The sequence below is a fragment of the Lagenorhynchus albirostris genome, chromosome 9 (genome assembly GCF_949774975.1).
Source record: "Lagenorhynchus albirostris chromosome 9, mLagAlb1.1, whole genome shotgun sequence".
Classification (NCBI taxonomy): Eukaryota; Metazoa; Chordata; class Mammalia; order Artiodactyla; family Delphinidae; genus Lagenorhynchus; species Lagenorhynchus albirostris.
Genome location: NC_083103.1, coordinates 77,463,862 through 77,491,234, shown reverse-complemented (window position 1 = coordinate 77,491,234; position 27,373 = coordinate 77,463,862). Strand labels below are relative to the sequence as shown.

The 27,373-nt window shown below is 35.9% G+C and overlaps 1 protein-coding gene across 8 annotated transcripts in view; it reads right to left on the bottom strand.

The window, feature by feature from the left end:
- YAP1 (Yes1 associated transcriptional regulator) overlaps positions 1-27,373 on the bottom strand; it is a 107,677-nt gene that overhangs the window by 52,474 nt on the left and 27,830 nt on the right. For all 8 annotated transcript variants that reach the window (XM_060160271.1, XM_060160276.1, XM_060160274.1 and 5 more), the window contains exon 3: positions 6,014-6,129. In XM_060160271.1, the coding sequence (XP_060016254.1) occupies positions 6,014-6,129 (116 nt within the window). The remainder of the gene's footprint in view (positions 1-6,013; positions 6,130-27,373) is intronic.

Genomic DNA, 27,373 nt, shown 5'->3' with positions numbered 1-27,373 from the left:
AGCAGCAAAGTCATGAAGCCATCAAGATTTTAAAATACCATGTGTAGGGCATCACGGGGTTTAACAAAGACTTCAGAAGAACTCCTATATACTGAAGATATGATAATTGCAAGCTATGTCATCTGCAACTTGCTTGGACATTCTCACTGAATTATTTTTTCTATTTCACAAATAAATATTTTTACCTTCATAATCCCTATATATTGTTTACTGGTAACTTTTATTAAAATGAAATGGACTGGTCCATATTTTTAAACAGGAAAAATGGTTCTTGTTTCCATATTACTAACCATTTTTTCAGGAACTTAACAAGTAAATCAAGATACAAACTAAATAAAACAAACAGTTTCTTAAGGATTATATTCATTTGGATTATGCTTTTGCTTTTTACTATTTTCCCTTTTCCTGTGGCCATCTTTTCTTAATTTACCAAAATTTGCAGATGAGAAAAAAGCAAGCACTAATTCTGGTTTCAAAAAGATTATTTGGGATAAGAGATTGAGAGTAATAAAGTATACTGCCTCCGTCTCATACTTCATTCATTGCTTTGACTTTGGGCTTTATTACAGTTTTATTCCTGTTTGGTATACTTAAGTGTTGTTCCATATATTACGATTTCAGACTGACAAACAATTTCCATCTTACAATAATAAAAAACTTTAAGAATCAGAAAAGGTTTGACCCATGAGAAGAAAACCATATTTATATTTAACACTCTTATCAACACTCTCACGCTTGGAGAATCTATGTGAAACTAAAAGCCAGAAGACAACGCATGACTTGCGTAAGAACCAATGATGCATATTTGATGATAAAAAGCTTACAGAGATAAACATAACCCTAAAAAATAGTGTGGTAACAGATTTAAAAACTTATTTTAAATGAAGTAACAGTAATTACCAGGCAATGTAAACTGATTACACTGTAAAATATCAGATCAGATCACATTTACTTTTATATATTCAATATATTATACCAAGCACGGTATATTGTTAATACTAATTTCTATGTACCCATCACTTTATATAGATTGTGTCATTTAATCTTCACAATAGCCCTATAAATTCAGTGTTACTATTATTATTGTCACCCCGTTTTCCAAGTGAAGAAATGAGGCACAGGTAGATATACTCACTTATCTAAGATCTCATAGTCAGTTAAGTGACAGAGCTGGGATTCAAACCCATGTCCACCTGACCCCAGAGCCCTTGATCTTAACCCCTATTCTAAATTCCTTCTCAGTTCACTCCAAAGGTGAAAAGTAGAACTTAGAAGTTTGTGAACTACAACACATGAAGTAAGAATTATCAACTCCTAAAACCTGTGGTCCGCTGTGCAACTTCCCATACATCCTTACCTCTTCTGTGCTTTTTAAAGTTAAGAAACTCATATCAACTTTCTACCTGTTATTTTCACATTTCACATCTGTCCTATGTCATATTTTCCTTGGTAACAATCTCTCTTTCCCATTTGGTCTGGTCCTCTGACACAGATTACACAAAGCAGAAGTAATACGGCAGGCAAATATCAAGGAAGCTCTGTACTACCCACTCTGCTTGCTTCTGAATACTTTCCCCACTGCAATGGAGGTGCTTAGCAAATTCTTCCAACACACATCACCTTCCATGATCAAGAGGGCATTTTCTCCACCCATCTTGATATATTTCCTAGGAATTCCATGCAGGTTTTCATAATGGGGAAATCAGAAAGTGCTGCATTGGTAGATCTGGGCATTAGTCAAAAATAAATGCCAGACTTAAAACATGAAAATAATGAATCCCTTAAAATGTATCTGTAACAAGACATCTGACTTTGGATTGTTAGCAAAGGTAAATTTTAAAAAAGCAGACAACTGGTCTCATTGATTTTGTATAATTTAAATCAAGGTTTACACAATTTTTAATGGTCCTAAACAGTCACCAGTCCTTTGGCACCAAGTTATTTCTGGATTATCACAGAGTATATTTTCTTGACTTTAATGCTGCTTTAAGATTCAGCAATCTTGTGGGTCACTGTTAACAAGCTACTAATAAAAAACTTAACATCTTCATATAAATAGAGCTGGTTAAAGGAGAATTACCACTTTTCTCTCCCCAAGTCCTTATCTTCTAATGTCTAAAACAAAAACCACTACTGTTTACCCAACTCTTAGTATGCAGAACTATTTTATATAGATCCCAAGCATGCATCAAAAGGCTACTAATGTGCTATAAGCATAATACATTTTTAATATAACTTGTAAAGGGCAACATCAAGTAATTTAACAGAACAGGGTTTGTGTATACTTTTATATGTGTGTATATAGTATTATATATTTTAATGTAAAGTAAAATAGAACTATTATCTTACTAAATTATTCAAATTTCCTTTAATAATTTTCTTTTCCTCACTTTTCAAATTCCTTTCACAAAGTTCACTGTCTTGTCAATTAAATGGACAGTTAAAGAATATAAATTTCTTCCTAGGATCAAGTAAGGAACCCTTTCCAGGTGCAGCTGTGTTTTAAGTGATTTCTCAATTACATATATTTAGAAATTTGGCCAATTACAAATCACACATCTCCAGTCTAGCAATGAAATTCATCATTTCAACCTCATATTTTGAAAAAGGACTTATAAAAAGCAAAAGTAAACTAATCATTTTTGCTAAACCAAATCTGAGTGAAATAAATTGGATTTCATAAAATCTTAGAACTGGAGGAAATCTTAAAATATTATTCAGTTCCATTAAAAATTATGCAGAAAACTGGAGAGTCTGGAGAAAATACAGTATTTTAAAGGAAAGTGGCCTGATTAGAAATAATTAGAACAGAACACAAAGCTGGACTCAAATATTTGAATGAGGAGAGTTTTTTAAAAAGACTAACACTAGAAAGTTCTTGTTAAAATAATTAATGATAAAAATGTAAATGAAGCTGCATTTAGCTTGATTAACCCAGTAAAGTGCTTCAAAAGAGCTGTGTAGCTTCCTCTTTTATTCAAACGCTTCAGATTACCAGGTTCAGAAGGCATTCCCTTTAGGGTGAAAATTGTCTGTAGACACCCTGCTTAACTGGAAACAGGCTTGCTGCTTTGTTACAGTAAATACCCTGGAAATTTATTTATATACCCTCACAATTCTTGCTCACTGGCTCCAGGCTCTAAAAACTCAGAAGATTATTTTCCAAGCACAGAGGAGCATCAATTTTGCTGCTTTTCTCAAGGAGAAATCCTTGACTGAGAGATAAGATCATTTTCTCTTAAAGCTATTTGAGAAATCATGCTGTGTAACCTCAGTGGAGAATGCACAGCCGCCAAACTCCATGGGTTTGTTACAGATGGATAAGGACAAGACCCTGGGTTGAACCCTTATTAAAATGACATTATGGCTATAACTTTATGTGAACATGAGGTTATCAAGATTATAGTTCCCATGACATTCATTCCCAAGCATTTCAACACCATGTAGAAGTCTTCTATTTGTTTTTAAATAGTCACTCAATGTTTCTCAGATGTGAAGTGAGACTAATAACAGCACCTAACTTAAATGACCATTATGAGAATTGAATGAGATTGTACAAAATGACCTCATCAGGAAGCCTGACATATAAACAGGGCTTCCTATTATTATTTAATACCTTCTACTACCATTTAAACATGCTCAAGTCTCTTTCGGGGTGGCTTTTCCCATTTCAGGTCCTCCCTCCAACTCTCTCTGTCTCATACGATGCCCCCCCCACCCCGCTACCCACCCACTACAATCGTGCTTCTTGCCACTTTACTCAAACTGTTCCTGCCAGTCACCTCTTTTATTAATATACAGCAGTAAGCATGTCTATTAATTTATATGCAGTATATAAAAACACATTTCATATTTTATAAAACACAGAGCTGAAATAAAAGATACACAAATATTCTAAAATCCATTAAAACCAATTTGATATATACTTTTGGTTTTAAACATAAATCTGAACACAAATTCTCCCCATTTCCTTACACCATTACTATTAGAAAATTTAATAGGAAAAACATAAACAAACCAATGTTCTAAAAGAATCATAATCAACCTTTTAGATGCAAAATGCCTAATCTTTCAAAATAAAATTTATATTAATGAGTTGTTTGTTACTAATTTCCCCGGTTTAGTTTTTGATGGATTATGACAAAATAAAAAATGTGCGTCATCTTCTTCGGATTATAAATATGAAGCAGCTTTCAGAACTTTTATTTGGAAATTTGATAATTAAAAAAATGGTTGTCAAGTAAAAATATCAGTCAATAAATACTTGCATAATTTTTTGCTTTTGAAAAATTTTAACTCAAGTGTCACATATAAAACAGGTTCTGAGGATAAGTAAATGTACTGATATTAAAATTCGCTAAAATGGGGGCTTCCCTGGTGGCGCAGTGGTTGAGAATCTGCCTGCCAATGCAGGGGACACGGGTTCGAGCCCTGGTCTGGGAAGATCCCACATGCCGTAGAGCGACTGGGCCCGTGAGCCACAACTACTGAGCCTGCGCGTCTGGAGCCTGTGCTCCGCAACAAGAGAGGCCGCGACAGTGAGAGGCCCGCGCACCGCGATGAAGAGTAGCCCCCGCTCACCGCAGCTAGAGAAAACCCTCTCACAGAAACGAAGACCCAACACAGCCAAAAATAAATAAATAAATAAATAAATTATAAAATTAGCTAAAATGGAAGATAAAATGGAAGATTATATAAACTCTTCAAGAGTTTATATAAAGAAACTTTATGACAAGAGAAGCTCAGTCACGAATCTTGCCTTGACTTTCATTTTCTTGAATCCTTTCAAGTGTTCAACCCACCAAAGGCAAGAACATAGAGTTCATGCAACAGCAAAAACATTCTCACACATTGTCACCATCTTTAGGGGCAGAAGGACATTTCAAATTTTGTGACCTTTCCTGGTCAAGGAATCCTTGTGACAATGAACTGTACCACCCTCTCCAACTCTACCAGTCCCTTTCCAAAGGCTGCTATTTAAGAAAATCTACAGTGCAGCTTCCAATAATATCATGTTGATCAGTTTATTGGGTAGGGAAGATGGATGGGCTGTGAAGGAGGAAGCCATTAAGGCCACTAGGGCTGCCAATTACAGCTGCCATCTGTGCCCTGACCCAGGACACTCAGTAAAGGGGATAAAGTGTGTTTGTGTGTGTTTGGGTGGGGTAGGGGAATGGTCAGAAATCCAGCCCAAATGCTCAATCCTTGATGCCAGGCATAGGGCTGCATCTTCCCAGAGGAAGGGGTACCTTTTCCTAACATGCACAAAGATGCATAATGGGTAGCTATGGCCTTGGGCCCATGTAACAAAGAAGAAGCCAGACAATTATCTAACTGACCTAGGGAAGAAGGAACTAAAGATTTACTTAGTATCTACTCCGTACTAGAACTGTAATATAAACGCTTTATATGTATTACATGATTTCCTTTAATATCTTCCTCTCTATAATAAGGGGCATGACCACTACCCATTATATAGATGAGAAAAACGGCAGATTTAAGTAAACTGCCAAATAGGAGACAGAAAAAAAATTTATACTCAGGTTTATCTTCTGTGAAAAAGGTGGAAATGTGTTAAATAACATGTACCAGCCCTAAGAAAGATGCTTTGAGCTTTATAAGTTGCTACCTTCCAGTTATTCTCAAGGTAGAACAAACATCCACTTTAAGAGGTGAGTTAAGAACACCACAGCTTGGCTTCCCATCCAAACCACAAAAGGAAGAGGGAAACTTCAACTCTAAGAGACACAAGAAAGCGGCACAATAAAACACAAGCATGTCAAAGTTAACCAAACTAGGAATTTGAGATATTCACTTCAGAACTGAAACTTTAAAATCTGCTGGCTTTCAGCAGGTTATTTGAAATAAGATAAGTTTCCCTTATGAAAGTGGATAGAAAATAACCATCATCCATGCTCCAGTTTCCTTAAAAGAATAACTACTATTTTCCACAGAAAGTTTTATCAATGCACGAGCATTACTTGGTGTGCTCTAATTACAGCATTTCACTCACCTGAGGCTGAATTCATCATGTTCTGCTGCACTGGTGGACTGGTAGGGGATGTAACGTTCATCTGGGAGAGCATGGCCTTCCTGGGGTCCTGCCATGTTGTTGTTTGATCTATGTGACTGAGACAAAACATCCACTGCATTAGACAACAAATACGAGGCCCTAAAAACAACAACCTCACTTACCAACATAGGGTAGCTCCATGAAGCAGTAGGCAAAGGATTCTAAATTAGCTCTGTAAAAGCATACAGTCTTGTCACCTCACTGCTCTCACCCTTCCTCTGCAACCTTCTGTCATCCTTATATCTCTGAACTTTCCCCTCTTAGATCTTGCAAGTGCAAAATTTGAAAAAGTTATGTCTGGAGTTTTAAGTGAAGGGAAACCATTTTCACCTAGCAGACAATTATTATCTGCTTCTAATTTAAAGATAAAATGTGATTTATAAATTAATCATCTATAACAGTAGTCATATGAGCAAAACCCAAAATTCATAAGGGAATCACCCACTTTTTTCCTCCTAGAGCTATAAATGCCAATTAACATATAATTTTAAGACCTAAAACCCTTTACACTGAACAAATAAAACATGAAAAGATGAAGTCTTATTATAGTACATATTCCAAAGCCAAAACAGAATTACAAACTTGATTGTTTCCTGTGACTGCTGAAGGCCTTTGTTATTTGCTAAACAAAACATTTAAACAGTTTCTACATACTGTTAACGTACTGCAAAATATCTTACACACATGCATATAGATGTCTTCATCTATAAAAATGGGGAAGAAAACAGCTAAAAATTATATGAAATATGTGACTACAAGGCATCTTGCACAGTATTTGGCATATGAGCATTCAAAAAATATAGTTTTCTTCCTCCAGCAAAGAGTAATTGTTTCGCTGAAACAAAAACTAAAAATATTATACCCATGAAACCACCTGAAAATTTATCTTGAAGAAATAGCCAGGGAAGTATTCAAAGATTTATGCAAAGTTCTCTTCTGTATAATTAATAAAAGCAAAAATCTAAAAGTAGATAACAACATCTAACCAGAGGGACTAATTAAATCTTGTTACATATAACGTACTATATTGCAGCTATTGAAAATATTTTAGAATAATATTTAATAGCATAGAAAATATTCATAATACAGCTTTTAAAAGTAGATTGTAAAACAATTGAGGCTAATTGTTTAAACGTGTGTGTACTGAAAACACATGGGAAGGATAGACATCAAAATGTTTTAAGTGTTTAGATGGCAAAATTACAGAACTGTTTAATAATAGGAAAACCTAGAAAGACAATCATGAACTCATTATCTTTGAAATGGGGGAGGGAGGGCATTAGAAATAAGTTATTAAAAAAAACCCTCAAGGGCTTCCCTGGTGGCGCAGTGGTTGAGAGTCCGCCTGCCGATGCAGGGGACGCGGGTTCGTGCCCCGGTCTGGGAAGATCCCACATGCCGCGGAGCGGCTGGGCCCGTTGAGCCATGGCCGCTGACCTGCGCGTCCGGAGCCTGTGCTCCGCAATGGGAGAGGCCACAACAGTGAGAGACCCACATACCACAAAAAAAAAAAACCCCACAAAACCCTCAAATCATTTTCTCTATGGCTGTTTAAATTTCAAATCTGATTTCTCTCTTCCTGACTCATCCCATGATAAATACCCATGTAAATAGTAAAGGAAATGACATCCTGTCGTTAATTTTCCTGAAATGGAACCAGAATGCTCTCTCATCAATAATGTTACCATATCAATAACACAGTAAGAAAGGATCTTAGACTCTGGCTAGAATGGACCTTAAATATTATCTACTAGAGATGGGAGAATTCTTTTTCCTAAGCAAGCAGAAAGAAGATGAAAACAGGGGGGTAAAAAATGTGGAAGATTTGTACACTTGGGAATGACAATTGAAGGCTATCACAGACCAACTAAAAATGCTAAGAGAGAATATTTATTTAGTAGAGTATATAGTCTCTCAAATATCACCTTATCAGCACTTCTTTACCAGTCATATATGCTTTTTAGCAGTTGCACTAGCACTGCTCAGGTCTAGACAATACAGGCAAAACCTTGTACAAGTGTATATGTAAACACCTCATTCTAAAAGATCACATCCTTATCAAGCTCAGTTAAGAGTTTATTCCTTTTCCATCCTCCATGTGAGCCACTGAACAAATTAAACCCTAAAATGTTTCCTATTCAGTGCTTCTCATGCTTACAGATATAAAGCAATACACGATAATTAATAGTCATACTGAAGGAAAGAAACTTGAAACCTGTAAGACAACCAAAATTTAGGGAAATGTTTCTGTTTCTCACTGCCTGTTACAATGTTAAGAAACCAGGAAAAATGGCCAGTGATTCATTATTATTGGCTCTTAAATATGAATGAAATTGTGTGCCACCTGCCTACTCCTTGTCTCCAGTACTTCTTTTTTTTTTTTTTCGGTACGCGGGCCTCTCACTGTTGTGGCCTCTCCCGTTGCGGAGCACAGGCTCCGGACGCGCAAGCTCAGCGGCCACGGCTCACGGGCCCAGCCGCTCTGCGGCATGTGGGATCTTCCCAGACCGGGGCACGAACCCATGTCCCCTGCATCGGCAGGCGGACTCTCAACCACTGCGCCACCAGGTAAGCCCTCCAGTACTTCTTAAAATCTGTTACCTTTATGAGGGGTAAAAGAGAAGAGAGAAGCAATTTCTGGATTCTGACTGTTGAAGGTTTTCTAAATATCTAAAAGGTTTCTCTGAAAACTAACCAATTATGTAAATCATATTAATCCATTTATAACTAGCTTGCAGTCCACTTGAGGGTTTAGGACCCTATTCTGATGACTAAATGACCATATTCCAATAACAAGCACATGAATCTTCCCAAATAGTGGAGCCAATCTGTAAGTCTGTTCTTAAGGCGTCTTTCTCCTTTAAATAAATTGGTGTTTTGAATATAATGCAGAGGATGTATAGTTTTACTGCTCTCATAAAAGTGATTATTTTGCTGAAATACTACTAAGTGTACAAATGCTAAAATTTCTCCTCCTGAAAAGGCTTCTGTTGAACCTCAGTAAGTTAGTTTAGAGCCCTATAAAGCTACCCTATGTTACTTCAGCTAATGTCCCACTTACTCAAAAAAGATCTACATTTGTTTAAGGAATAAATATGCCATTATTTAAACTGTCCCAACTCTAAAAGCATGCAACCATCTAGATGCTAAAGGGAATGTGAAATAAAATTAGCTTTAGAGTTTTTGTCTTCACTTTTTCTATAAGATTAAATCATGAATACTGCTTTATCCTAAAAAGTCAATTTGCAGAAGTATACCCCAAAATATCCAGTCTTCCTTATCATAAGAATGAAAATCTTTATAAAAACATTTCATAGGACAAAGAACTATTTTTGCTTAGACAAAATAAATAGTTTGCTAGGCCTACTCTTCCCCCAGATATTTGTATGGGACCTTCCCTCATCTCCTGGTCTTTGCTCAAATGTCTTACTCTTAGTGAGGCCTTCCGTAGCCATATCATCTAAAATCCACCCTATTTAAACTTCTACTCCCTCTTCTTTGCTTTATTTTTGTTTGATAATCCTTTATCATTATCTGACACATAATTTACTTATTTTGTTTGTCTATTTCCTCAAACTAACAAGCTCCAGAGAAAAAGGGACTTTTATCCATTTTATTAACTACTGTATCTTCAATGATTAATAAAGTGCTTGATAAATATTTGTCAATGAATTAATGAAAAGAAAGCTGTTTTCTTTTTGCCCTAAGAACATCAAACTTTCTCCCAAAGTCCTTGTCGCCTTACTGACTTTATCAATACCCACCTTCTTTTCCAAAAATGTAATTGCAGGTAAGGATTCTAGACCCACTAGAAATAGTAATAAGGAGATTATTGGTGACACTGGCAAGAGCAGCTTCAGTGGCATGATGGGGGTACAGTGCATAGGAGGTAAGAAAACAGACAGATTTAGTTGTGTACAAAACCACAAATGGATGGATATGAATTTTTGTTTTTTTCCGGAGGAAGAAACTCAACTGTTTAAATGTGAATGAAAACAGAGTAGCTGAAGATGTGCTAAAGGATCAATGAAGAGTTATAGTCATCCATTAGAGAGTGAGAAGGAACAGAATGTAGACACTGCTTCCACTGTAAGGAGGTAAGGAAGAAAGGATAGCGTAGAAGCAAATAATTTCACTGGTTGGTCAAAGTTGATCGCATTCTGGTGTGAGGACTTCTACTCTCTTATCGAGAGATATAGCATTAAGAGGATTAAGGAGGCTGGCATTATTGGTACCTCCACTATGAAAAACTGAGGGACTTGCACAAGGTCACATATCCAGTACACAACAAGACTACATCTGGTACCCAGGAATTCTGAAAACAATTTCTGTACTAGACATACACATGAAAAGGACAATATTCAAAAATGTAAATTCTTTGTAATATACATTGAATAACAAATAATTGCATAAATACTAAAGAGGGAGTATAATAAAAAGGCATGGTATTGAAGATTCAATAAAAGAATTTACAAAATTTACAAAATATTACAAAACAGAGTTTCTATTACTACTAGAATATAAGCTCCTTGAAGAAGGTGTACCTGGGAGAGTGCCTGGTACATAGTAGGGCTCAATAAATAGTAAACGCAATGAATATTAGAGCAGTGTGCATTATTTAAGAATGTAGGTGATTAAGAGTTCACATAAATGCTAATCAGAGAATGGGCTGAAAAGAATTTTCACTTAAACTACAGATTCTAAAAAAGGTCAAATTATAAATAACAGAATCAAAATATACAAACCAAGGAGATAAAATTAAGCAAAACTCATAAACAGTATTTTCAGAGTTAAAAATATGAGTGGTTATATATAACATAGAAAATAATTTAAAATTTAGTTTATCTTGTTCCTAAGAATAGTCTAGCTGCTGAACTTACTACAGGAAAATAGATAAGTGTGAAATTCTCCAGCCCCTTCAAGATATGTCAATAAATTATTCTTTCCTATTACTTTGGAAAAGAAAAGGTGATTGGATTTATGACCAAGATAAACCCTATGATCTTACTCTGGAGCAGCTAAGACTGGGAAACAATGAACCTTTCAAAGTTTAGACTGATGAAACATAAGCAGCTGTACTTTGACCAAGGTCCACGTCCAGCAGCAGTCTCTCCTGCGCATACAGAGCCACCTCTCCTGTTGGCTTTTGTCTTTTACTTTATACTACAGAATCTGGCCTTACGTATTGGATGACTTAGCAGAATCCATGTAGAACCAAAAAAGGGGCAAAAATCTAAAGTGAATCATTAGTAAACTGACGTTTTGCATAATCCCACAAAAGTTAATTGAGGCTACAGTATATAGAAATATTTGAAGCGCTTTATATCCTCCTGTGAGATGTGAACCTTATGAAACTCAAACGTGGGCAGGGAATATAAGGAATTCTGATCTTATAAAGAATAACAATATTACTGTCACATCTTCAAATTATGGGGAAATCCGTAAGATCATGAAATGCTACCTGAAGAAGCTACAATGGGGAGACCCAAAGATCTCATCTCTCCAGGAACGATGTTCAACAGGAAGATGATACCATGCTATTGTTTCATGAGTCTCTCACAGAGATTGAACAAAATAATCACTTACTACAATTTATTTTTATTTTTTAAAAATTTATTTATTTGTTTTTGGCCACGCTGGGTCTTCACTGCTGTGCGTGGGCTTTCTCTAGTTGCAGCGAACAGGGGCTACTCTTCATTGCGGTGCGCAGGCTTCTCATTGCGGTGCCTTCTCTTGTTATGGAGCACGGGCTCTAGGCGCTCAGGCTTCAGTAGTCGTGGCTCGCAGGCTCTAGAGAACAGGCTCAGCAGTTGTGGCGCACGGGCTTAGTTGCTCCGTGGCATGTGGGATCTTCCCCGACCAGGGCTCGAACCTGTGTCCCCTTCATTGGCAGGAGGACTCTTAACCACTGCGCCACCAGGGAAGTCCCTTCCTACAATTTGTTAAGATTAAGTGATATGTCCAAGAGCAGCGGAATAGTATGCAGCAGAAATGGGATTTAAACTCAGGAATGAGAACTGATGCAAAAATCTGCACTCTTTGTACTATATCAGACTTCCTTTTATTCTGTGAGAGTATTTTGGATGTTGTTTAGATTTCTTAAGACTAACCTCTACATCACTACTTACCTGCCTCTAATCCCTACAATAATGAAGTACAAGGAGACAAAAATCTCTGCAACAACACTCAGTAGACCAAACACCCAGTCACACATAGCCAGGATTAAAATAAATGTTTTTTACCTTCTGGCTCAGTGTTCTTTTCACTTTACCTTATTGGTCTCTAAAGAGGAAAAGATTTTCTAAAATGATAATCTGCCATTTGCAGAATAAAATTTTTTCAGGGAATGTAATTCAAAAAGAGAATCAGAATCCTTTTAAATGCTTCCTTGTTTAATTCGCCAACTATTAAGACTATTCCAAGACCAGCAAATGAGCTCTACCATCAGAACAGAAAGTTGCCTTTATTATAAAAATGCACAATCATTAGAGGTGTTAATGATCAGTTACCTGATGGCACTCGTAAAGAGACAAATTGGTTATGGGGATATTATGCCTACCATTTCTACTCACTTAAATTGGTGGACTGCAGCTCTAAAGTTACACTGGTTTTTCTCCTTCCTACTTTGTTTCTTACTTTAGAAACAAGATTATTGGCACTGGTATAAATTAATATACAGATATGATAATCTGCAAGTTGCTTCCCTATCTAGGCATTGTCTTCCTGTTATAATGTAGTGTCTAATCTCCTAAGAAAGTAATTCCTCAGAATCTAATAAAAGTAACTCTCCCTACTATTAACTTCAACAGATATTGTCACAATGGCACATAAACATTTTAAGAAAGGAGTGAACCCACTTTGGAAGTGGGTCATGGAGAGATGGCTTAGATAATGTATTACTAAAAAAAAAAAAAAAATCCTTTATGCAAATCAAGTGTTATCAACGCTATAATCAACAGCTATATAAGCTTAATATGAGTATCTGATTCTTTTGAAATATCTGCTACATTTCTTAAGACTACTGTTCTTCCTCAGGTAATCTTTTCCCCAGCTGGCCCATAAAACACCTAATTTCTACCTTACCTTTTCAAGACCCAGATCCCTCCTTTCAGAAGTCTTTGGAATAGTAAGAAAGCAGACATAGATTCAAATCCCAGTCTCAAATTTGCCAACGATAAACTGGGTTGTACAGGCAGGTCGTTTAGACAAATGGTTTCATCTTCGTTAAAATAAGACTGATTTATTTACTTACTTCCCAGGGTTTTGAGAATTAAATTCAATAGCATACACAAAAGCAACTAGTACTGTGGCTCCCAGTACACAAAAGACTCTCAAATATTTCTCCAGACTTCATTCCTGTGCTAGTCCAATAGTATTTAAAATAGGAAAAACTTCATGGTAGACAGGTTAAGTCAAGAACATGTTTAAGAATGAGATGACTTCAGTTAAGTGAGAATGACAGGTCTGGGGCTTTAAGAGCTCTGAAAAGGAGTCTGGTTTCCCCTGATAGACGATGAAGAGATGCAATAGATACTATAGGTTTCAGGGTAGGAAACAATGTTTCCGGACCATTAGTTCAACTTGCACAAGGCCATCAGCTTAGAATAAGAAGGAACCATGCAGGTACGACCATACTGGCTCCCAGGAAAAGAGCAGCAAAATAATTTGGGAGTAAAAGAATAATCTCATTCATATAACCAAATGTCTTAAAATATTCATTGTGAAAAATCACTCCATACAAATTTTTTTTTTATTTAAGCCATAAAATGGTCAACTCTATCCACCTAAACCAAGGCAAAGAAAAAGCTACACTTCTTATGAACCAGGCAAAGCACATCCCAACAAATGCTAAGGTGCTCTTCAAATTCTTTGTTGTATGTTTCATCTATCAAATACTAAATGCATAACCCTTACTTGAGGGATACAGAGCAACGTAATGGGAAATGAGTTTTGTAGTGATAGAAACTACTGATGACTATCTCTACCCTCAAAATTTAGGATAACCTTATGCTACTCATTAGTGAACGTATTAGAGAATTAAAGTAATGTAGTTTTAGTAAAATAATTTTAGTGATTAACATTGATACTGACAAAGTTTACACACCTCAAGGAATGGATAACTAACAATTTCCCTTACATCCCTACTCCTTAAAGAGTGTGGGCCTTGAGCCAGCAGAACTGACAAAACCTGTGAGGAAGCCTGTTAAAAATGTCAGGGTCTCCTCAGGCTCCACCCAACACACTGATTAAGAATCTGTAGCTTAACAAGATCCATAGGAGATCTGTATGCACATTAAAAGTTTGAGAAACACTGCCTTAGACACTACTTGATCACCTATGCTGTGTTTTAAGTATGACTAATGCCTGGAGGGTAAATATTCTGTATATGTATATGAAGAACTACATGGTGTAGATATTACAGTTAAAGCAAAACCAATAACCTGTGGTAAAAATTCAAAGTTTAATTTGCATCATTACTGCAGAAGGGTACACTGAAATCTACTAGCCACTGACTGTAGCACTGTAAGTGTATTCACTTACATCACAAGGAAACAGCATTCTCACTGTTACATCACTGGTGATAGTTCTCTACTCTTTCATGCCTACTCTGAATTTAAAACAAAACAAAAAGCACTGCAGCTTTTCAAAAACTGATTTGGTGTTGTACTGATAATTTTTATTTAAAGCAACAGTTCTCAATTTAGAAATTGGGGGAAGGGCATTTTTCGTTATCACAGTCTTACAAATATACAATGGGGAGAGGGTACTGGATGCTAGGTTTCCTGCAATGCAGTAGATGGTCTTCCACAACTTTGAATGTCATGCCACACATTCTAAAAAGCCAAATTTTACACAGAACTCCATTTTATACATAGACAAAGTATGTTTTGCACAATTTTAGTTACATACCAAATTTTTCTGGAAGGCAATCAATTACACTTAGTTTTGTTTGGAAATCTGTTAACAGTATATACTTTTTGGATAACCACATTATCACAGCAATGCCCTCTTGGTATTTTAGTTACCAACTCAACACACTTGATCTTTATTCAAAACTGTCATGTTCATGGCAATTTTAGGTACAGATGCAGGCACTTGACTACTTTATTATAGCTTCAAATATAGAATACCCAAAGCATTTATAAATTAATATACATGTTATTTTTATCATAAATTACTTTATTTCTCCTCCATATTGCATAATTCTGATATAATGTTGACTTTTAAAAATTATGTATGTAGTTAAATTGTTACATATGAATTTCATTTTAGGATACTTTCCCAAATATTTATTACTAAAAGAGGCTGATGAGACTGACAGGGATAAGAGCCACTGCATTAAGAGACCATTAAACTATCAATATAAATAGAGAGCATTTTTATATCATAAGTCTAAGATGTCTTTCCCATCAGATCATGAATTTCTGGAGGGTAAACGATCTCAGCCTCCCTTTCTACATTTCATACATGAACACAGTGCTTTGCATAAGTGCTCAATAACCTGTCTGATGAATTGAAAGCTTATTCTACCGGGTTATTCTTTAACCACCAAGGAATACTGTGACCTAAATCCTAAATGGAGTCAATATGTATGGTTTATTCCCTTTTCATAATCCGCTTTTGAAAATGTTTTTCTTCTAAACTGTAAAACCTACTTTTCACAAAATCCCAACAATGTAGTCCTAAATTGGTTGTACTTCACAGTTACCTAACAAATTGGTTCTTTCCAACTCTGCCAAGATTCTGTGACATCAGATGGCACAAACTGGTCATAAGAATTTAACATAATTTACAAACTAAACCAACAGAAACTTTAAAAAATTACATCTGACAAATGTTTAATCCCTAACACACCTTTCAGACCTTGTGTTGAAATAGGGGAAAACCAAAATTAAAAAAATTTTTTTGGCAATAGTGACTTGCTTAGATAGATCCTTTGACAAAATGCGTCTTTGTGAACTTATCTTTTGCTGCTTGGGCCTGTAATTGTGGGAACTGTGAGAAGTTCCTAATTCTTCCCAATAAAGCTAAACAAAGATGAAATGATAGAAGTGTGCCCTGTTTTTATGCTTATAGAAAACTGGGCAACCAAATCACCACCATTCCTCAAGAAGGTGAGAACCTTTGTACTGAAGTATATGTAAGACCACAAAACCTAAGTATCTAATGAGAAGCCAAGTGACCAAACTAAAGAATTCTTTTTATCAAGCAAAGCTGACTTTTAGGAAACAACAAAAAATAAGAATAAAACCGGATAACCAGGAATAACACAAAATAGATATGAAAAATGTTTTCATTTAAAAACTTCTGTTACTGCTGTCATGCCCTCTAAATACTATGATGGCAGGACTGGTTCTAAAATTTAGAAGCATGGGCAGTCAGCCCAGATTTATTGCTCACTTATCAAGCCCATGTTTGTTGTGCAAGTGTTATTTATAGAGTCACATGCTAGAGGCTGTTCCCAAGCTAGCCAAACCTACACGCTTAATTGACCCTAGGAACAATGATACATTATTCAAGCTAATCCTTCTATGAGCTACAGTTCCTAAGCCACAACCATATGCTTTTTATATTTGTATATGTCTACCATGAACTATTTTTAGAACCCTCAAAAGTTAAGAGATATACACATACTATAATTTCTTGATAAGGATGAGAAAACTTACACACTTTGCTTCTATGACAACAGTTTTTATAATTACTGGAAACCAATATCTTATATTGAACTGTAAATAACTGGACTATCACTAAAGGCTTAAAGATGGGTTAAAATTATGAACAAGTGTAGGCAGAAACACATAAAAGCAAACGTGACAATTGATTATACTCTGCTCTACAAATTGTATAACCACACTGCAATCTGACCCTATAGCCTTAGGTTGAATAAAATTAGTATTTGCTCACAAGTATGAAATCAATTTAAACACAAACTTAACCATGTTGCCATATAAGAGTGACATGCTTATATACATCTCCCCTTGGAAATTATTCCCTAAGGAAGGGATAGGATGGAGCAGTTATGAGAATAATGCCAAAGCTACAGTGGAGGCTTCTTAAAACACACACAGTTCTTTCAATCTTGATCCCACATGGCTTTTATCTGTAGTTACGTTCAGCAACATTCTTTCAATAATAACTGAGAACATTCTCCCCAAAAGTTCAAAAAAAAGTGTTCGTCCTTATTTCATGTTATAGAAAATGACAGATGTCATCACAGTATGAATTGAGGCTCATAATTTTGTTAATAGAACAAAGACCAGAATTCAAGTCTCTTGATTCTCAATTATAAGGTCTACCTAGATTCTTTCATAAGAGTCATCTTAAAAAAAGAAAGGAAAAAAGAAATGGCTGAATGGCAGAACTATGACCAAAAATTAAAAACAAAACAAAACGCTAAGAAATATTAAGACACAGAAAATCTATAAACATTATTCAAAATACAGTCCTGAAACCACTTGCATCACAATTACCTGGAAGACTTATTAGCTCCTCAGTATTTTTAAGCAGAATAAGATTGGAGAATAATTTATCTAACATCTTTACATATTCTTTCATTATCTGAGATCCTTACATACAATAAGACATTTATTTACCATAAGAACTAGATGAGGAATACAATCTCTTCTAAAGATGGTTGATAATTTTCTCACATTCCACTGTTATCCTTAAAGTGATATTCCTCAGCAAATACTGTTTCAAATGAAACTATATGTCAGATGTCAAAAAGAAGTAACTTTCTTATACATGTTAAAGACCTTGGCAGTATCATCCTTTCATTTTATAATTGTCAGTCTAGGGGTAAAAACAAAACAAAACAAAACAAAACCCTGTGAAGGTAAGGAAACAAATCTGTTGAGTACCAACTCTCACCTCATCTACCACGACATGACTTAGGCCTGAGGCCCTCAACCAGGGACCAAGGAAGACAGGTTTAGGCAGTCAAACAAAGCTATAATCAGCCTTCTGCATCTCATCAGACGCAGTTGGCTTCCAAATAAGGATCTGTTCAGTCTGTTGGCTCATGTGTCTACCGTGAGGAAATCACATTAAGTTACAAAGCTGGAACCATATTCATTGCATATTTATGGCTACATTCAAGTTTTCAACTGTTATCAACAGAACAGGGTTTCAGCCACCCAAAACATTAACACAGGATGAGTCTAACAGCCTAGGAAACATTTCCCAAGTGGTAAATCACCAGGAAAGCAGTTAACAATATCCACAATAAACACTTTTAAGCAAAGTAGGCAAATGGCACGACTTTTAACATAAACCCCAGGACCTCCTACCACCACCATTTTGATGGAAATGATACAATGAAAGAATCTTATATATATATTTTATTCTTATATATGTATTTTCTTTTAATCACAAATTGCTTTAAACAATATTTGGATAACACTGTAGAATGTCTTCAATCATCTAAAAACAATCTTACTGAAATTAGCAAAATAACTTGGGGAAGGACCCCAAAATCTAAAGCAGTTAAATTTATATACTCTACACCCCATTTTCAGAATGAATACATATAATGCACGTTGAACAATGAGAGATGGTTTCTATACAAATAAATAGTAAGCATAGAGTCTTAGTCTTAACTGCATTTCATTAAATGTTATATAAAACCTTTTAATTTCATGTCTTGTTATTTAATTGCAAGATGTCATTTTAGGGCATGCTGGTTGCTCGGATAACTGAAATTTTAGTAATGCCTTCAGGGGTTCCACAAGGGGTTTCTCAGAACAGAAAGCAGGACACTGGTGGAAAAGTGCTACATTTATTATTTAACTTGAGACTTAAGGTACCCAATCTCAGTCAAGTCATTCAACTTTTCTGGACCTCACCTTCAGTAGCTGTGATATATGACAGGCCTCCATTTAATAAGAACCAATACTTCACTTTTTGAACACCTACTGTACAAAAACCAAGCATTTTATCCATATGACCATTTTCAAAGTAAATAAATATCTGATGGCAAACTTGGAAAAATTATCTTGAATGGAGTGATAGAACCACTTAGCTACATTAAGGTTACTGGTAAAACTAATAATAAATAAATGAATAAATTTTACGTGAAGGACTTTTGCAGGTACTAATAAGGTGGTTTGCCAGGCCTGTGTATTTTAAATGTGGCAAAAGGGAAGTAGGACTCTTTCATTCACGGCCAAGTAGACACCCAACCTTTATTGCATCCAGTAAATTCTCTTTATATGGTCATGCCATGCTGCTAATTTTTTTTTTTTAATTAAAGAAAATAAATGCTAGACAGTCATCCAACCCAGGTTTACCTTATTAGGTAGAGCTGACTTACATAAAATACTCAGTAGTCTATCTATACTAAATTTATAAATACAGATTAAATGTCTCCTCTGGGCTTACTAAAAGAAGGAAAAAAACCCCACTTTATAAATTGCCTAGTTCACCAGAATCAGAACATTTTTGCTCAAGCTGAAAACTGGGATTCAACTTGGTTTTTCTAAGTTGCAACTGAAATGTGATCCTGTCAGTGCAAATACAGTTTTCTTCTTTGAACCTTCCAAGTTAAATGACTATGAAATTCAATTATACTATGAAATATATTAATACCTTTTTGAAGCCGATTTTTATGGATATTTGTAGAAAATGTTTCAGTCATAGTCATTAAAAGGAAATTAACAAAAAGGTTATACTGTAAACACTAAGTAACATGGTCACTTAGGGACTGTCTCAATCTGAGCCATGCCCGTAGGTCGAATCCTCACTTTCATGAAACATGCCCAAAGAGTAGTTTCTTAGGTATCTAGTTTTTAGGTATTTTTTGTTTGTTTGTTTTGTTCTTTTCTTTGAGAGTTCCTATGTACTCCCTCTACTCTGATTAAGATGAGAAATGCCCACCAGCTTACTGAGAAAAAATCCAAGGTCTAGGAATCTAAAAAGTTAATGAAGAGACTACTTACTAGATTAGGAGTTTTACTGAAATTCTCCTTCAATAACTAAAATGATTAATAACTGAAAAAGGGTCCCCAAAGCAGGAACTTAATTTGGTTATCTGTGGAACTCATTTTGTTAAACTTCTAATTCACATATAATGGACATATAGAAAATAACTGATTCTTTAACACAATATCAGAACATACTATTGGATTTTACGGTAAGACTGAAATACCTAAAGTATAAAATAAAGGTTTCTTTGTATCTTAAAAACAAAAACAAAAAAACTCCACCTCTATACAAGAGTTTTCATAAAACATTTTGTCCACTACAAGTTTGGGAAGGAGCAGCAGTTGAGTGGTAGAATGGGCTATAATGTCTGCATATTATGAATCACTTATATCTGTGAAATTGTGGAAAGTTTTTGTCACTATTGCTTAAGACTGACAAAACGGAGCTGTTGGACAAAGACAAACTATTAAAATGGTTTAAAGGATGGAACAGACTAGGCCTATTTGGAATGCTTCAGTCTATAAAGATGAAGTCCAAGTGGAGATATGATTAAAATCACAAATGGAAAGGAAAATTCCAAAGTTCTCAAAATATGAAAAACACTTCACACCTAAAGGAAAATTTCAGCCACCAATCACTATTTCATGCCTCCATGCCTTTGTTCATATAGTACCTTGGCCTTCAATTCCTTTTTCTCCCCCACTCCTCTCTTGTCAAAGGCCTTTGAGCTGGCTCAAATGTCAGCTCCTAGGAAGGTTTCCCTGGGCTCTCTCTGCCTCCACTCGACCCCTTAACAGGTCTAACTGCCCCCTCCTGCCTTCATGGAAATTTCTTTAGAATTACTACTATACTGATCAGAGGGGTTATTATGCGTACATGTTCTTCAATCTCCACTGTAATATACATTCATAAATGTTTTAAGGAACAAAAGAGGACATACATGGAATTTTGTACATTTATGAAGCCCTATGAAGTGTGAGGCATTATTTTTTTTGAAAAAGTACTAAACCACCATAACAAATATTATATTAAGGCAGAGAAAACATCTAAGAGTCTAAGAGTTTAGTTTCATTAGCATTAGGCCAAACTCTCATTCTATGAACATTTCAGATGCATAAATTGAAGTGGAAACACACCTGTATCAAGAGTTTTTATGTGATCAACCAAGTGGCATCAGCCAGAAGACCCAGTACTTGTCTAGAAGAGTTCCTCAAGATCTCAGAATTACTTAATCCAACAGACTCATATTACAGATGAGGAAAATGGCAAACAAAAGAAAAGAAGAGAAGAGAAAAGGAGAGAAAAAGGAAAAGAAAGAAATGCTGCTAGCTCAAGCAATCTTCAAAACCATGTAAAAGCCTTGCAAAAACCATCAACATTAGGCAGCATAAAAGATCCCAAATCTGCACAGCAAAAGACACTAGCAACAAAATGAAAAGACACCTATGGAATGGGAAAAAATATTTGCAAACCATATATATCTGATAAGAGGTTACTGTCCAAAATATAAAACTCAATAGCAAAAAACACCTACATAATCTAAATAAAAATGGGCAAAGGACCTTAATAGACATTTGTCCAAAGAAGATATACAAAGGTACATGAAAAGATGCTCAGCATCGCTTAACATTAGGGAAATGCAAATCAAAACCATGATGAGATATCACCTCATGCCTGTGAGAATGGCAAGCATTAAAAAGACAAGAGAATGCTGGAGAGGATATGGAGAAAAGGGAACCCTTGTGCACTGCTGGTGGGATTGTAAATTGATACAGACACTATGGAGAACACTATGGAGGTTCCTCAAAATATTAAAAGTAGAACTACCATATGATCAGGCAATTCTACTTCTGGGTATTTATCCAAAGAAAGCAAAAACGCTAACTCAGAAAGATATATGTACTCCCATATTTATAGCAGCATTATTTATAATAACCAAAATATGGAAACAACCTAAGTGTCCACTGATGGGTGAACAAATAAAGAAGGTGTGGTGTGTGTGTGTGAAAGGATATCCTGCCATTTGCAACAACATGGATGAACCCTAAGAGCATAATGCTAAGTGAAATAAGTCAGACAGAGAAAAACAAATATTGTTATGATCTCACTTATATGTGGAATCTTAAGGGAAAAAAGTCACAGAAAATTACATCAGCTTGTGGTTATCAGAGGTGGGGGGGAGAATTGGATGAAGTTGGTCAAAAGGTACAAACTTGCAGTTATAAGATAAGTACTAGGGACGTAATGTACAACACGGTGACTACAGTTAACACTACTGGATGACACATATGAATGTTAAGAGAGTAAATCCTGAGAGTTCTCATCATAAGGAAAAAAATTTTTCTTTTTCTTTTCGTATCTATATAAGATGATGGACGTTAAGTAAACTTATTGTGGTAATTATTTCACAATATATACAAGTCAAATCATTATGCTGACACCTTAAACTTACACAGTGCTGCATGTCAATTATATCTCAATAAAACCGGGGAGGAAAATCCCAAATCTTTTGTTCTTTCAATAACCTGTTTAGGTCTGCTCTGTCTCATAAAACCTTCTTAACTACTTCAGCTCTTAATGATATTTTATTTTCCAAAATTGTTACAGTAGTTATAGCGTGTTACTTATCATCCAATCATTTAAACATTCAACTTCTTAACACTAAGCATGGTAGTAGGTGCAGGGTAAACATAGATGAATAGAAATGTTTCATGGTTCTGAGGGATTCTATGTCTACTATAGGTTGTGTGTTTGCTATGTTTTAACTCACCAACCAGATGATGTTTAAAATGTTTACAATTGTTTGCTTATTGTTCATAAACAAAACATTTATTTTCCTTTCTTGTACACTACATCAAGGCAGAGAATAACAAACTCAAGTTACTGATTGGGAGGAAAGAAATCCAGAATATTCATTTTACACACACACACACACACACACACACACACACACACACACACACACACACACACACACACACACACACACACACACACACACACACACACACACACACACACCAAGATTGGCTGCTAAAATTTCCTTTTAATTACCCAAAGACAGCACAACTTGCTTCTACTAATTGAAGCAAACCCTGACTTATATTCAGATCATTCAGTTATGTTCTAGGCATAACTAGAATCTTTTGAATCACTAAATTGGTGATTAAGTCAATACAAATAAAAGAACTGCTGAAATCAAAGGGCAAACTTACATAGAACAGGACAATGTTAGAACTAAAAGGAAACTTGAGGACCATCTGACCAATTTTTTTTTTTTTTTTCAGTACGTGGGCCTCTCACTGTTGTGGCCGCTCCCGTTGCGGAGCACAGGCTACGGACACACAGGCTCAGCGGCCATGGCTCATGGGCCCAGCCGCTCCGCGGCATGTGGGATCTTCCCGGACTGGGGCACGAACCCGTGTCCCCTGCATCGGCAGGCGGACTCTCAACCACTGCACCACCAGGGAAGCCCCATCTGACCAATTTGTTTAATTTTATAGATGAGGAAATGGACAGATAAGAGAGTCATTTAACTCAATGCGTGCAATGGCACTATTACACAGATTTTCTAACTCACAGAGTAGTATAGTTTCCTTTGGCAACACCCAGACTGATCTCTTAAATCAAGGAGCTTGGCCTAGAGAGGCCAGAGTGGAAAGGTACATGGGCACTGCCTTACCTGTCCAACAACTGCTAACATCCAGGTCACTGGCAGAAGCATCTACAACTGCTTTGGTGCCTATGACTCAGAAGATGAAAAACAATTCAGGACAAAGCCATTTCATCAGCATCTTATGAGTTCTTCATTAGCCAGGTGCTTACTGATGACTGAATATGACCAGATTGAGTATAATACACTTCCCTTATCCAGGTCAGTGATAAAGAAGAAAGCGTACCCTAAAAGTTACTTCACAGGTAAGTGCAAGGCCCTCTTTATTTGGACTCTCAGTTTTGGGTATTAATTTACTATTAACTACTATTTATAATCCCCTACCTTAAATTACAGGGAAAATGTCTGGAAGTTACACTAAGGCCTCTTCTGTTTACTCCTGGACACACAGCTGTCTGGCCTCCAGGTAAGTGGGCTGTGATACACTGCTTACAGGTTGAGCACTATTCTTGATCTTCTTGTAAGTCCAATTTTCCCTCACTTTGTAAATGACAAAATTGAGACTCCTGATGGTCATTCAACCACCTGCCTGAGATCATGACACTAAGTGGGTGGTAAAGGGAGAACTAGAATTCAAGTCTCCTGTCAAGCAACTTTTCTCTCCACAACCCCAACCCTCTCTCATACCACAAAACAAAACAAAACAAAAACAAACAAAACCTAAACCCAAGCCAAACAATACTGCCTGGACTACAGTTCATTTGAAACACCTACTGAACACTACTAAGTCAAGGTACTGCTGACATCAAATGAACAGGACATGGTCCCTGACCTGGAAAAGTCTCCTTTCAGTGGGGAAGATCCACTAAGATAAAATTTTAATAAAAAATGATAGAAAGGGAGGCTCATGGTGTTTGTGGAAAGGTTCTTGGTCCAACCTAGGGATACAGAGGACACACAGAGGAGATAACCTCTGACCTGAGTGCTGAAAAATCTATAAAACTAGCTTGTTGATGAGGCTGGAAAAGCATTCCACAAAGAGGGGGGAAACACAGGCTAAATCACATAAGTGTGGTTTTTGTCCACTTAAATAAAGAGCTGGAGTAGATTTTAGTTAAACCGCTCTGGCTGAAAAAGATTTAACATGACTCTAGCAATCAAATATGTCTCCAGACATTACTAAATGCCCCATGGGAGAGAGGGGATAAAACCTATCCTGGTTGAGAAGTACTGCTCTAGACTTAAGAATAAAGATCATGTTCTATTCAACTCTGTAGTACCTCTAGTTCCTAAGAGTCCCTTATATGTTCAATAATGTTGATTCAGCTAAGCTTTTTTGTACCTGTTATATTAAAATGTTATCATTTAACAAATACTAGGCTAATGGATATAAATATATACATATATGTGCATGTATATACACATATATACATATATACACATATATACATAAACATGGAAGAATTTTAAAAATAGATCTAGGAATACATGAATCACCAGGATAAGGATGGCTATATACCTCTAGAATATACACAGAACATCTATATTATTAATAAGAACAGATATGGTTCAATGTCCATTGCAGGAGAGATTATTAGAAAACACTAATGATCTTAATACTTATAAGTCCCTATTAACTCTACGTGGCAGATACATTTATTGATCACCAAAAAAAAATCCCCAAATGCTCCCCCACGCTTCTATGCCCCTTACAATGAGGAGCAATCTAGTAACTTGTTCTTGCCAGTAGGCTATGCTAAGTTCCGTGTTTCAGGCCAAAGCATAGAGCAATATGTATGAATTTTCCATGTTTCTCTGCCCTTTGTGTGATAACAATGAAGGCAATGCGTCATAATGGCAGTCACAAGAGAGATACATATTGGGATGCCTGAATCACCACTAAGAAGGAAGCACCCTGGAAAGCACCAAATCAAAAAATATCTTGTGAGTGAGAAATAAAGCCCTTAGACACTGAGATTTTTTGGGTCATTTGTTACCCAGCATAACCTAGCCTGTCCCAATACAAAATACAAAAAAGCACTGCTAGTATCTACATGTCCATTCAGATGTTTGAGACATGAGAGTATGTAGAAGAATCTTTATGGGCTCTAAACTCATATGACACACACATAAAATAAGTGTTCAAAAATTTTCACTATGAACACTATCTTTAATTTAAAAGATAAGGAAGGACGTGAATAGACATTTCTCCAAAGAAAAAATACAAATGGTCAATAAGCACATGAAAAGATGTTCAACATCATCATTATCATAGCCATTAGGAAAATACAAACCCAAACCACAATGAAATACTACCTTACACCCATTATGATGCTTATTATCAAGGAAACAGCAAACAAGTATTGGCAGGGATGTGGAACAATTAGGAACCCTTGTGCATTGCTGATGTGAATGTAAAACTGGTGCAACCACTGTGAAAACATTTGGCAGCTCCTCAAAAAATAATTAAACATAAAATTACCGTATGATCCAGCAGTTCCACTTCTGGATATACACCCAAAAGAACTGAAAGCAGGGACTCAAGCAGACATGTGTATATCAATGTTCATAAGCAGCATTATTCACAACAGCCAAAAGGTAGAAACAACCCAAGTGTCCATCAACACATGAATGGATAAACAAAATGTGATGTACGCGTACAGTGGAATATTATTCAGCCATAACATACAAAAAAAAATAAAGGACAAATATTGTATTATTCTACTTATAAGGCAAGTTCATAGAGACAGAATGCAGAGTAAAGGTTCCCGCACTCCCACCCACCATGGGGAGAATGGAGAGCTACTGTTTAACATAATAGGTACAGAGTTTCTATTTGGGATGATGAACAAATTCTGGAAATGGATATTGATGATGGCTGCATAACACTGTGAATGCACTTAAACACCACTGAACTGTGTACTTAAAAATGGTAAATTTTATGGTATGTATGTTACATACCACAATTATAAAAAAACATTTTTAAAGTAAAAAATTAATCATGCAGACTATTTGCCGTTTCTTTTTCCTTCACAACCTAAGGCCTGGTGAAATTCTTCTAAATGTAGTAATGAACCACAGTTCCAATCCTGTCTCCCAAGAACTGCCTCAAAGGAAGTTCAGTAAACTTGCAAACAGGGAAAAATTCATGAAAAACAAGATCTCTATGCAATCTCTACTGACTTCATAAATCCACTTGATACCACTGGCATTGGTAGTAGCCTTTGACAGCTAAAAACAAGTATGACAAGCAAGTAAGGCATCAGAAATTCTTGATGAACTAAAGTAGAGCTATAAACAATGAGCTCTAGCCACAAAATTAGAAAAGTAGACACAAAACCAGAAAGACCAGCCTTGTGGACAATCAACAATGAGATATGCTCCCTTCAGGTAAAGGTTTCAGGCTCGTTTCATACCCAAGAGGCATAATTTTAATTGACTCTGAAAACAGTGGATTTGGGCACAAGACAAAGTAGAATATTAAGCTGTGTAGGGTGAAAGACTGGGTACATAATTCTGTGACACTCCCACACAATCATCAAAATCAAGTAATAAGCATCTCTTAATAGAATCCTAAAGCCATTAAAAGTGATAAATATACTCTATGTAGATTGAAAAAATGGTTTGATAATTTCATCAAAATAAAGAAAACAAAATTTCACACTGATTACAACTACTGTTTAGACATGTTTTCATAAGGAAGCGTGGACAAAAAATACGCACGTGTAAGAATTTTTCAAGGATTAAAGCATACATCAGACCAG